The 13,662-nt window shown below is 42.3% G+C and overlaps 2 protein-coding genes across 2 annotated transcripts in view; both read right to left on the minus strand.

Annotated features, from left to right (window-relative positions):
* The window catches only part of LOC137525979 (guanylate-binding protein 1-like), a 98,611-nt gene extending 97,168 nt beyond the window's left edge, over positions 1 to 1,443 (minus strand). The window contains exons 1-2 of the mRNA XM_068247190.1: positions 1,330 to 1,443; positions 81 to 287 (exon numbers count right to left, since the gene is read on the minus strand). Of these exons, the coding sequence (XP_068103291.1) occupies positions 81 to 287; positions 1,330 to 1,365 (243 nt within the window). The 5' untranslated portion in view covers positions 1,366 to 1,443. The remainder of the gene's footprint in view (positions 1 to 80; positions 288 to 1,329) is intronic.
* A 3-nt stretch (positions 1,444 to 1,446) lies between these two features.
* On the minus strand, positions 1,447 to 13,302 carry LOC137525980 (guanylate-binding protein 3-like; the record flags this gene model as incomplete). The annotated part of the gene is made up of 6 exons (XM_068247191.1): positions 13,128 to 13,302; positions 12,521 to 12,648; positions 9,918 to 10,027; positions 7,859 to 8,019; positions 4,757 to 5,005; positions 1,447 to 1,607 (listed from the first exon to the last, which is right to left on the minus strand). Coding segments are annotated over exons 1-6 (984 nt in total), but the record flags the coding sequence as incomplete, so codon positions are not given.
* Positions 13,303 to 13,662: the final 360 nt, after the last annotated feature.

A 13,662-nucleotide genomic window follows, 5' to 3' on the forward strand; every position in this document is an offset into this window, starting at 1 on the left:
GCAAAAATGCCGTAGATGTGAACAAGCCCTTAGAGAATGCAGATGTCTTGTTTGCAGAACAATATACTAAGTTCACTAACCGTTACACTTTCTTCATCTTTCCAAATATATTTTGGTTCCTTCTCTTTCAGGTCAGTCTTGTATGTTGTTTGTCGAGGAGTAAGATACTCATCCTCATCTAAACCTTTCTTGACGACCTTACCATGCTTTTTAGGAGGAGCTTCCCGTACATCCAACGTCTTCTTAAGGTTTGTAGAAAACTCATCTCTCAACCTGTATGTATTTTTCTAACCGAAAGAGAAATTTGACATTTTTTTAAATCATTTTATGAAGTTCCTATCACCTCTAATTTATAATCTGGAACACTTACAATTGATACTGGTGATCGATACACTAATAAAAAACAGTGATTTTTTTTTTGGGGGGGGGGGGGGTTCTGAGAGTAATATCCATTAAAGTGAATATTCATATTTGACTCATGATTCTGTCCTGTGTAGAGGGGAGGGGAACGTTGTCGTTGTCCCACTGCAGCTTGGTTTAAAAACTACTATAGCAAGTGGGATCCATCTTGGTGGATTGCTGGAGAGAAGCCAACCAGGAAAGGGGTCATCTGTACTTACAGGAGGTCGTGAACAATCATTTCAGATAATGAAAATCTAGAAAGTTTATATAGCTGAAGGAAAATAAATACAATACTCAAAAACTGATTTAAAGTGGTATAAAACTCTGCCATAACATTATAACACAATAAAAATGTGTTTTCCTACTTTTTATTACTTTTTATTACCCATTCAGTTACCATATTTGCTTTTGTGCACAAGTAATATTGTCTGTATAGATAGAAGAATATGTTCTACCTAATGGACCACACCTTTCCTGATTCAGACCCATCAATTCATTTGAGCTGTGTCAAAAATGTGTGAGGACCTCAACCCTCGAAGGACGGGTTTGACATCCCTGAGCTATAGAGTGATAACTTCTCATATGTCTCTGCTTGTCAGCTCAGTACAGTTCCATTTCAGCACATGGCTGGCTGGAACAAATTGGAACAACAGAGCAATGTACACAAAAGAGAATGTTATCACCTCTTAGGATGCAGATCGTAAGTTGACGGAGCTTTCCATTGAAGAACAAAGTGCTGTGTTTAACTGTTTAAATACCATTCTGCTATTTTTATTTTTTTTTATTATTTTTTTTTTGTTGTGGTAGTAGGTTTAAGGCTGTAATTAATATTTTAGAACAAAGAGGAAATGCTGATTTTCAGACCATTTTAAATAGGAAAATAATTTTATATAACACCTCCAGCTGTCCTTTAACACCAAATCTCACCAAAAATTGTTCATGGAACACCTGATCTTCATCCATGAAGGATCTTCTATAAAATATTTGCTGAGCTTGGTCGTGGATCTCTGTGTGGTGGTACTCAAAGTCATTAGATGTTACAATGGACAACATGGCCTCCTTCATCTTCTCCTCATAGTACTGGGTCGCTTCTTGAAGGGCCATATTGTTTTCTTTTTCAGACAGGGACATCACTACCTCCTCCACACAGATAGAGTTAGAAGAGTTTATGGCTTCAGTGTACATTTTTGCCAACTCGCCCAATCCTGAATAAATAACAAGAATATTCTGGAAGGCTTGACTAGATATTTAAACAAACCTAACAAGTCAGCATAGTTTGATTGAAAAATAATTTCACATTTGCATGATTAACAGTATTGATTCTCTCTATCAACGTAAGCTCTTGCTTACATACAACAGAAAGGGATTAAGGTGAAATGGAGCCGTAGGCAAAATAGAACTTTTTGCCTAGCGTTGATGGCCACTTGACTTTTTTAGTTAGATTTGTTGGTAACTTGCAACCACTGGGCCCCTTGACTCTCTCCAGTCCCAAGGCAGCTGCCTAGATGTGCCTTATGAATGATCTGGCTCTACGCAGAATGTTAAGACACAGAACTGCTTGTTAATGTTCTTGCTCAACTACGGCACCCCAAGAAGCCTTCCATAGGGCTGAATGAGTTAATCTCAATGGAAATTGGGCAAACATTGTGTCTTTATGCTAGGTACACATTATGAGATTTTCTGGCAGATTTACTGTCAGATCGATTATTTCCAACTTTTTGATCGATTTCTGATCATTTTCCAATTGATTTCCCACTGTTTTCCATTCACTTCTATTGGAAATCAAACGGAAAATGATCGAACATCAGATTGGAAATGTTAGAAATAATCGATCTGACAGTAAATCTGCCAGGAAATCTCATAGTATGCACCGAGCATTACAGGGATCATTACAAAATTGTCCCATGGAACAATCAGGTGGCAGTGATCAGGTGGGTGTGCATAGCTTAAAGAGAACCCGAGGCGGGGTTCTCACAATGAAATTCCCATACAGAGGCTGGCTCTGCCTATAGAGCCCAGCCTCTGTTGCTATTTAGATCGCCCCTAAATCCCCCCTGCGCTCAGGGAGACCCCATAAATCACAGCCGCGCTGCGCGGGCTGTATTTACCTTTGTAACGTCAGTCTCCCCGCGAGGAGGGAAGGGACGCGGGCGGGGACCGGAGCGATGCAGCAGAGCACAGGGGGAGCTTAAAGAGTAACTGTCAGGCTGCAGAAGCTAATTTAAACCTCTATTCTCCTGTGTTAAACAGTTTAGAAGGAAGCTCAAAAGCCATTAGTGAAGATAAACATTTCAGTTACCTTTGATGTGTGCTTATCTTAAGTCTGTTATAGACCCATAAAGACGCAAGCCGCAGCTAAACTGCAAAGCATTCTGGGGCCCTCCCCTCGGCTGCTAATGAGACGGTACAGGAGCTTCTAATCAGTCCAGCGTGATAACACTGATAAATCTCGGGCAGACTACACTGCAGGAGTCAGCTATTGTTCCTAGCCACATGGCTCATTAATATTCACTGCACACCGTGTTGTTCAAGAACGAGCTTATCTGTGATCAGAAGCAGGCAGGACATGACGACACATTTGGCTTCACAAACATGGAGCCTGCCATGAGCTGTCAGGAGCATCTATCTCTGCATATACTATATACAAATTCTGTGAAATCCAAACGTGGACAGTGAAATGCATATGTAATGTAAGTACAGCCAATCTTTAGCTACTGATATATGTGTTTATTTTCTCTGAGACCCAATACCTAACAGCTCCTCTTTAAGGGCGATCTAAATAGCGATCTAAATATCAACAGAGGCTGGGCTCTATAGACAGACCTAGCCTCTGTATGGGGATTTTTAAGTGAAGGTTAAAGCAGAGTATCAGAGTTTCCCATTTGCCTTATATAAACATACCGTAATGTCATCCTTAACAAATCTTCCTCAATAATTAAAATGACATTAAGGTGAACAAGGGCAGTACAGACATGATGTTAAGCTATAGCTCTGCATACTGTGTTGCACTCAAGTGTCTGGTCATGGTTCCACTAAGAAAGTTAAAGAGGAACTGTTATGAAGGGAAAACGCAATGAATTTTTTCAGCAGATTTACTGGCTGATCGATTTTACAATTGTTTACGATTGTTTTTTGGATCGATTTCTATCCACTTGTTTGAGAAAATCGATCAGAGAACCTGTCGGAAATTATCTATCAAGCCATCTATCTGGCAAATCATGGTGTATTCCCAGCATAAGAAGTATATTTTTTTACAAAACAAAGGAAAAGTGAGTGAGAAAAAGAGATCAGCAAAAGAGAGAAAAAGATCATCTTACCCTGCCAATGTGGTGTAGAAAAAAATGCCTCACGCAGCATGGGAGGAATCATGTTTACTACTAGCACACAGATGTAGAGAGCTTTTTTTTTAAGTCCTTCATTGAAAACACGCCCTTCATTTTTTCCTACACAGATATCCATGTTTATCCAGATCACTTAGATCCCTGTTTCTAACTGTACATTGCGTTTAATCATCACTATTTTGTCATGACTGTGTTTGCAATTGTTCTGCTACCACAGTTGTCCATTAGATCAGGGGTCCCCAACCTGGGGGCCGCGGCCCCCTTGGTGGTCCCTGGGCAGTTTTTCTGAGGGGCCGAGTGTATATACTACACTCACAATCGGGGGAAAAAAGGCAGGAGGGGGACTGTCGCCGCCACTAACCACGACCCCCAAATCCCCGCCCCCCTCCCCCGGGCCCCAGAGAAAAGTTTGGTCGGTATAGGGGGCCCCGGGCTCAAAAAGGTTGGGGACCCCTGCATTAGATTACGCTGCTGATATTTAAGCCCCGATACCTCAGCACTCATACCTCCTACACAAACTAAGTTTTAAAGGGAGGTGGGAAAACACCCCCCCCCCCCTCACCCCCCCTCCCCCCCTTCCAAAAAAAAAACTCTGAGAGGGGGCCAAAGTACTAACCTTCCCTTTCTGTGATACTTCAGATCAGGTGTTTTTATGGCTACACGTTATGGGTGTGAAGATCCTGATGGCCACACATGTTTTATGGCCCTTGTAAGATGGGCCCCCAGGCTGTGAGGTTCACCAAGAAGAAGCAAAGGAGGAGTTGTGAACATTAAATGGCCCTATCAATGTTTTGCTTGGGGCCCCATGATTTGTAGTTACTCCCCTGCATCTTATACTCTCCATATGGTTGTGGCTCACCATGGGTTATTTTTCAAAAATTCAGTCCTTGGTAGAGAAATTGTCCTATACTTGTTAACAGTCACTGTTTTAACTTAATTTTTATCCCTCCCTCATTAAAAATAAATACAGCTGCACTTAAAGCGTTATACAATAAAGAAATATATGAACTTACTCTGTCCAGACACTTCGTCCTTTTTTTGTATCAGTTTAGGCTTGACATTCAGTACAACGTGATCACGGAATCGCTGACACTGTGCCACAAACGTAGGATTGAGTTTACCCTCCGGCGTTTCATCCAGTCCATGAAGATGCTCTACATTCGCAGCTGGCAAGCCAAACACGAAACATTTCCAGCTTTTGAAATTCTTCCAGAGGCGTTTCCTGAGATTATTATACTCCACATCTTCTGATGTTCTCTCAGCTATTGTAAATGGGACACGAAATGTAGAAGAAGGTCAAGATTGTAGTGTTTGCACAACATTCCAAAGGAAATTGCTAAATAATTGTAATCAATTGTGAATTTTCACTTTGATGCCTCATAAGCATCCGAAGTTAAGGTACCGCATATAATACAATTAAATGATCCAATTTTTATGGCAATTTGATAAAGATGATCGTTGGTCAGAAAAATCAAAAAGCTTTTTTTCTGATCAAATTTCCCATTTTTTTTCTATATAAGTCATTTGGGAGTGGTGGATTTTTCTGATCAATTTTTATGAAAGTTGAATGGCGTAGGGTAGATCAATGGGTCAATTTCTTAATTTATAGACCTAAGCCATTTTGTCAGTGTTTACAATCATTTTGTTTCATAATTGGGAAAAAATTGAACACATGTAAGTGGTACAGTGGTCAGATTTTTCAAATATTACAGTCAATTAGAAAAACTGATTGTAGTTCTTGAATTGAAAAAGAAAAATGAAAAATGTATGGTATGCAGCCACCTTAAGACATCAGTAAGCTGGCAGCAATCCACAAACATGGTTCTTTTTACTTTCATCTTTTTGTTACATGACAATATTTAAACATATTTCTACATACATTTTGGAATTTACTAGTTGGAATTGCATGAATCCCAAATTCTGGCTTTTCACTCAAAAGTGCAAAATTCCGATGCGAAATTTGGAATTCTGCTAAATGCATGCACTCATCCCTATGTTTTGGGAAATAGGAGAGTTAAACATACTAAGAGAGAAGATAGAAGTGGGAATGGAAATGCATGCATGAAATAAAGGTGCAGGAAAATTTGGGCCAGTAGTATAATATCGGAATTTTACTACTTTACAGTGATATTTTTCATTAGTACAATATCAGTAAAAGTTACCAATTTTTTACTACCGCAAATCCTAACCCTATTCTCACACAGAACCCTCCCTCTATTATACATTACCTTAAACCCCCCATGGCTTACCTTAACCACCTCCACATGCCTAACCTTGACCGACAACCCCACTACCAATAATCCGCAAAAAATTTTGGCCACCACTATAGGTGCCTGTTTAAGTAGCAGCGATGGCCACTATTTAAACAGGCACCTATGACCGCACCCAAACTTCTGCTGCTAGGGGACACTCCAAATTCCCTGCTTCCATGGAAAAGCTTTTAAAGTCATTTGAAGGCAGCAATTAAGCATACAATGCCATGGGCAATCGAAAATGGAATCTGATCAAATTGGTTAGTGGGTTTTCAGAAGTTAGTAGGCACAACCAATAATGCTTATCAGAAACAATCGATCGTCTGTTGGATTGTATCATTAATGGCCACCTTAAGGCTCTTCAGTTCCCTCCGTCTCTGGCAGAGCTCAGACACACAGCTGTTTAATGAGGCCACATACATCAGTGTGTCCGCGTGTTGCCAGAAATGCAGGGAACTGCAGAGCATAAATTAACACGATGGACTAAGGGCCTGTACACACTGCTGCGCTTGCGTTGCGTTTTTAAAAACGCATGCGTTTTTAAAAACGCAAGGTCTTTTGAAAAAGAATGAAAATCGTGATGACTTGTACACACTGGTGCGATGCGTTTTTAAAAAAACGCAAACGCAGTGCCTGCTGCGCTTTTTTAAGCGCAGCGCATGAAAAACGCATTAAAACCGCATGCGCTTGTGTTTTTGCCTGCGTTTTTCAGAAGTCAGTATCCCAGAAGACTCTGCAATGTCCTGATTCCTGTTGAAATGTAAACTAGAAAAAAAACAAAGGATTCTTTAGCCAATCAGCAATTACAAGAAAAACGCAAACGCACAAAAAACGCAGGCAAAAGCGCATGCGTTTTTAAAACTACAGGCACTTTAAAAACGCATGCGCTTGCGTTTTTGCCTGCGTTTTTCAGTGTGTACAGGCCCTAAGTCTCGCGAGACTTTGACACCTCTATGTCCTTCAGAAGAGAGAAAAAGGACCCAGAATGCATAGCAGCTCCTCATAAGTTTCAGTTCAAGCAGCTGGAGTATCATTCATCAACTAAAAGGTTAAAACATGCTCTTATAATATCTTGTCTAGACTACTGTAACATACTACTTTGTGGGCTACCAACTAGCAGACTGGCACCCACTTCATTCTGCACTGAACTCAGCCACTCATCACATTAATCTTTCTTCACGCTCTTCCTCTGCTGCTCCTCTCTGCCAAGCTCTTCATAGGCTGCCAATAACCAGAGGATCCAGTTCAAACTCCTAACCCTAACCTACAAAGCTCTCCACAATCTCTCTCCCCCATACATCTCCACACTAGTTTCCAGATACCAACCCAACCGCAATCTCAGATCTGCACATGACCTTCTATTGTCCTCTAGAATTACCTCCTCGCATTCATGTATACAAGTTTATGCACGTGCTTCACCCCTCCTCTGGAATGCCCTTCCACAACACACCCGTCACTCTCCAGCCTTTGATATCTTTAAACGCTCTGTCCAAACTAACTTTTTTCCGAAAAGCTTACACTATACCTTAGGCCATTCCCCCTGTGACCTAAGGCCAAGTGCACTCCTACTAGATATCCTAAAAATACACTGCCTCTATATGTTTATTGTATACTACCCAGCCTCTCCCCCCCCCCCATTCTTTGAGATTGTAAACTCATAGGACAAGGCTCTCTTCCCCCTTTTGTGTCTTGGAAATCATTATACATTTTGTTCATCGTGTTACTTTTGTCACTATAATTACCAGTTTTGTATTTTGTACAAAATCTGTATTTTGTATATTGGTATACTCTTTTGTCTGTATTATTATGTATCCCATAATAATAATAATAATATAATAAATGATGTGTATTCATAATACGTACGTTCTGTAGGGTTTAACACACTATTCAGATATTCGCCTTCTGAGACCGACCTTCCATCAACCTTCAGATCTACATCACAGTCTCTCACTGCCCAGAAAAAGTCAGGGAAATGTTTGGAAAGTTCTCTATCCTTTATTATTTCTGAGATTCCGGCTGCAAATCTGATGAATGTTGATAAGGAAATATAACAAACCATCTCTAGTATTCCTTCTATTACTACTTCTCATTCTGTGAGGGTCAGCAAACATCTCTGGATAAAATGAAACAAGCCACATAATCAGTTTAAGCTTCAAATCATTTTGTATGTATGCAGTGGCCTAAAAACGAATAGCTAATTAAATAGAGTGTGTCAAAAAATGGAGAAAATAAAGCAAAACTAGAATCCTGCGTAGCAATATTATACTAGCAGAGAGAGCTGAGAAGTGATGACTAGATAGATGTTAATATAAAACTACATCAGCTATGCAATAAAATGCATTGGCAGCTTTTCAGAATTTTCAGGGCTCTGCCTTTGCCGCCCAATGAAATACAGGCATTGATGGATAATGTTCAGAATATGGCTAAATGGATAGATTAGATTTCATGAATATTAAAAAAATTGCTGTATAGTCTAGAATATACAGTTACTGTAATTTTATGCAGGTTAAAATGAAGGGGAGTCGGATATTGTAAAACAATTACTTTTATTGCATGTTCCTAAAAAAATCAATATATTATTGGGTGACCAAATTTACACTTCAGCACCCCCCATCCCCCCCCCCCCCCCAAAAAAAAAGAAGCACAAGAAGAAAGGTGAAACACAATTTGCCTTCAACAGATGCATCACTAGTGTTGGTGCAAAAACTCATGGTGTCACCCCTCTCTTACTCCGTGAACATCCAGCCTCACCAGGCAAAACAAAAAACGATAATACTTTTTTGTAGTATTGTTACTTGTTACATTTGTTGAGAATGGGGTTGGGAAGGGACTATACTGGACCTATTTGCTATAAGTGAGAGAGGAATTCGGCAACAGCCTGGTCTATATTTACATAGCACTACTCCACTGTTCCTTAAAGAGAGTCTGAAGCGAGAATAAATCTCGCTTCAGACCTCATAGTTAGCAGGGCAGAGCCGGGACAAGGTCCTCTAGCACCCAAGGCTGAGACACCAAAGTGCGCCCCCTCATCCCTGCCACCCCAGCCATCACACACTGATTGCTATTAGACTAAGAGGTGCCACAGGGCCCACAACCTCCCCAACACCTTAATATCTAGTTATCTGGCTTGCAGTCACTGCCATGTATCACCTTTTCTTATTTCTTTCTGCTTCAAACACAATTAGGAATGACAGCTGAATGAATTCTGCGCCCCCTCCTACACTGTGCCCTGATGCTGGAGCCTCTCCAGCCTATGCCTTGGCCCGGCCCTGTAGCAGGGGCATGTGTGCCCCTGCTAAACCGCCGCTATCGCGCCGCTAAACGGGGGTCCCTTCACCCCCAAATCCCCTCGGTGCAGCAGGGGGGAGAGCTTCCTGGTTGGGGCAGGGCTAACCGCCGCAGCCCTGCCCCACATGCGTCTGTCAGCGCATATCTCCGCCTCTCCCCCGCCCCTCTCACTCTTCCTTCACTGAGAGGGGTGGGGGAGAGGCGGCGATGCGCCGCTGATAGACGCGACTGGAGGCAGGGCTGCAGCCATTAGCCCTGCCTCCACGAATGACCAAGTCTGCGACCAAGTCTTGCGGGGGTGGGTTTGGGGGTGAAGGGACCCCCATTTAGCGGCGCAATAGCGGCGGTTTAGCAGGGGCACACATGCCCCTGCTAACTATGAGCTCTAAAGCGAGATTTATTCTCGCTTCAGAGTCTCTTTAACCTGTCCACTGTTCCATAGCCTGGAGCTTGGTGTCACCCCCTCTGCTGGTGACACCTGGTGCGGTCCACACTTACAGCACCCCCTTAGTGACGCCACTGGCCATCAATCCTTGCACTGTTTAGATCTGAACTGACTGCATTGCTTGTCTTTCAGCAAAACTGGTGTTTCAGGAACCATAGCAGTATCTTGAAACTTGTAATTAAAGGATACTTCAATTTATCCAAAGCATGCGGGTCGCAGGACACTTTGCTGTTGTAGACCAGGGTGCTGCTCAAAAGGACAGCCAGAGTAAATATTCTTATGTTGTGTTGGTAATCCCTCTAAAAAGAAGTAAAGTTATGTAGACAAAAAGATATTTAGACGTTGTTATTATCTTGCAAAACACACCAAAAACCAATGTACAAAATGGCCTCTTCACCAATAAATAGATAACACATTATTTACCAAGTCAAGTCAATGAGATGTTAATATTCCCAAGCTGATGCAAATTTTGCTCCATTTTTATGCAGACAATTCATGCAGTTTAGAAATTGGCCATTTAAATGCAATAACTGCTGCATTTTATTAGTTCCTTCCCAAACTGAATAAAATTTGGAAATATTATCATCTCATTGACCATCCCTACATTTTTCTTAAGCTGGGTTCCTACCAAACGATTTTTATGTGGACAATTTTGCGCGATGAACAAGCTTTTGCGATATCATCCAAATGCTTTTAACAAAAGTTTGTTAAACTATTTTTAACAACGGGCAATTGCGCTCGATAACTATTCAATTTGAATTACTGCTATGATGCATCCAATCGTGTGCGGTCGGAACAATCACAATTGACCCTTGCGCTAAATACCGCGATCATCCAACAAACCATCCGTGCCTGCCGTTTGTGCTAACGTTCACGATCACGGAAGATGGATTGGGGAATAATTGTTAATTGGATCGTTTGTCGATGTGTATCTCCCCGATCCATCTTCCATGGTCTGGTGGGTACTTAGCTTTAGTAGTGTCCAAAAATTCAATTTTCATGAAGAATTGTACCTGTGCCCACTAATAGTGTTTCTGTTGTGGGTCATCGTGAAATCAAACTTCACTTATTCTTTCAAAAATGTCACTCACCAACAATAACACCTGATGCAGATTAAGGTGGGGTCAGAGGCACCAAAAAGTCTGTGTCACAGTAAGAGAAAACTACTAGAAAAATCTGACGTTTGGTCATATTTTCAGACAAGAAGAGGCAGGCTTGCTGTGATGTTTCCTATTCCATTCCTTTGTCTTAAGGGGAGTTTATGAGGCCAAGAAGAGGAGGAAATGGGAGGGCGATAGGAGGGAACATCGCAGCAAGCCCGTCTCTTCCTGTCCAAAATCCAAAAGTCACATTTTTTACGAAGTTATTATGGAGATGGGGGGGGGGGTGTTACAAGGTGATACATGTACAACACACACATGTATGTGGATCCAGTATGAACATACCTCTGTGCTTACTTTAGGAAAATTTGCCTTGGGTCAGGTGCACTTTAAGAAGGTGTGGCCCACAAAATATGTAATATGTGTGGTGCTAGGTTAAGTGTTTTTGTGCCAAACAGGAAGATGTCTCAAATAGGAGGAAAGTGTCCTTTTTACAAATACCCATCTTAACTTCCATCTACTTTCCCTAACATAGACTTCAGAGGCCTTCTACCCCACCTTAACACACTAGTATGTCCTGTGCACTGGATAGTTTTTGGCCAGTGACCATTGCCTGAAGAACATTTTCTGCAAAAGCAAGCAACCAGAAGATGAAAGAGAAAGGATTAGAATTGATTCCAACTGCTGCAGCATAGTGGTTGCCAGTCATGGACAAACCCATTGTGAAAGTGACTGGTATATTTACTCTCCGTGTGCTGTCAAAAGGCACTTAGTGGTATCTGTTGTTCATTTCCTCTGGGTCCCTCAGGTTTGGTGGGGTTCCTAAATATTTAAGTCTTGATAGAGGTGTTTAAAAGAGTAACTAAAACATGTTGGTGTGTGAAAATAGAGAGTCAGAAGGGTATCTGGGGGACTAAGAAATTTGGTGGATATGTATAAACAGCTTAACATTTTGAAATTAATTGAAGTACTTCAATAACAGTAGATGAAACAGAACACAAAATGAAAAAAGAAAGCAAGAAAAAAAAATACAATGCACTCTTTCTAATGAAGATCACAAAGTGACTAAAATTTAGGTGTACCCAAGCCGTAGCTCAGGTCAACAAGGAAACATCTAAGAAGAGGGAAGCGTCTGAATCCTATTGAGGATTCCCAGAGCATCCTCTGGTCCCCCATGTGGCTCATGGATCTCCCAAAGATTTCTGAGAAGGGCTTGTCAGAAATGTGATTGGGGCCACGCTCCTCTTCAAGTATGAGTACAGCTGTACTGCGCCTGCGTGAGTATGACCACACCTGCACGGTAAGCAGGAGCTGCTCATACGGGATCAGGTCCATGCTACTTGCACAGGCATGGCCATACTCACATGGGTAAAGCACGGCCATGCTCGAGCTTGAAGAGGAGTGCAGCCCGGATCTTTTGGAGGGTCCCGGTGATGACCAGTAACAAGAGCAAGGAGGACCCAGGAAACCTCTATAGGATCCCTCTTCTTAGGTACATATTTCCTTTTTGACCCAAGCTTTGGCTCAGGTTCACTTTAAAAAGTCTTCTACTATAGCGATGTTGGATACCTTTCCAAAAATGCTCACAAAATGAAACATTCCATTATTCTGGTAGACAAAGCCAAACACACAAACTAAAAGAAAGCTGCCATAATAATTTACTACTTTGATTAAGGAATTTCACATTCTTACCTTCTCTACATCCCCCAGCCCTTCTGTGTCTAAGAGTATCAATGTCTGTTTCTCCTTAATGGGGTGAGGGACACACCACATCCAGACACCTTTTGTCATAGACTGAATAGGGGAACCCAGCTTGAAGCCTTTAGATACACAGGGAGATACAAATGTGTATTTAAACATGTAAAAATGCATCAATTATTTTCTAATAACTATCTAGTAAACTACGGCCCACGGGCTGTAATCTGGCGTGCAATCGCTGTAAATCCAGTCTGCCAGATTCTTCTCCTCCCTCCTTCCATGCAAATTGCCGAGCGGGTGATAAGAGTGGGTTAAGATTCACCTAATCTCCCCTTCCAGCATTGCACCTCCATAGCAGTCGCATCTAATGCCTTCAGGACGTGCCAACGTATTACAAATTGGCACATCCTGGTGGCGTGTCACGTAATGCCCTGTGACCATGGAGACCCACTGCTGAAAGCGAAGGTTAGGTGAGTGTTAATCCACTCTTATCCCCCACTCCCGACTCTGCAGGAAGGGAGGGAAATTCAAAAGAAAGGAATGCAGCCCAGCCGGCGGCCCGGGACATGTAAACTTTGTTCAGAGCTGATCTAGTACCTACCTCTCTGAGTTCCAGCCAACTTGTTCATCAGGTAGGACTTTCCTGTTCCATAACTGCCAACAATGGCCACCACCACTACTGGCTGCTGGATTTTGGAAAGAATGTTTAAAGCCTCAGGGTTCACCTCAAACTTTCCTTTTGCTGTGTGTTCAATAAGGCAGATTGGCGATTCCATCCTGATCTCTTAATCTGTGGTGAAGAATGGCAGACACAAATGGAGTAAATGTGTTGAAACATACAGAAAGTCCTTAACCTCCCTGCCGGTTATCCCGAGCTCAGCTCGGGGTAACCTGCCGCGGAGGATTCCTCAGGCCCTGCTGGGCCGATTTGCATAATTTTTTTTTTGTTACACGCAGCTAGCACTTTGCTAGCTGCGTGTAACTTACGATCGCCGCCGCTCCGCGCCGATTCACCGCAACCCGCCGCATCAGAGGGTGCCCCCCCCCCCGAGACCCGTGCGCTGCCTGGCCGATCAGTGCCAGGCAGCGTTGAGGGGTGGTTCGGGACTCCCTCTGACGTCACGACGTCGATGACG

The sequence above is a fragment of the Hyperolius riggenbachi genome, chromosome 7 (genome assembly GCF_040937935.1).
Source record: "Hyperolius riggenbachi isolate aHypRig1 chromosome 7, aHypRig1.pri, whole genome shotgun sequence".
Taxonomy (NCBI): Eukaryota; Metazoa; Chordata; class Amphibia; order Anura; family Hyperoliidae; genus Hyperolius; species Hyperolius riggenbachi.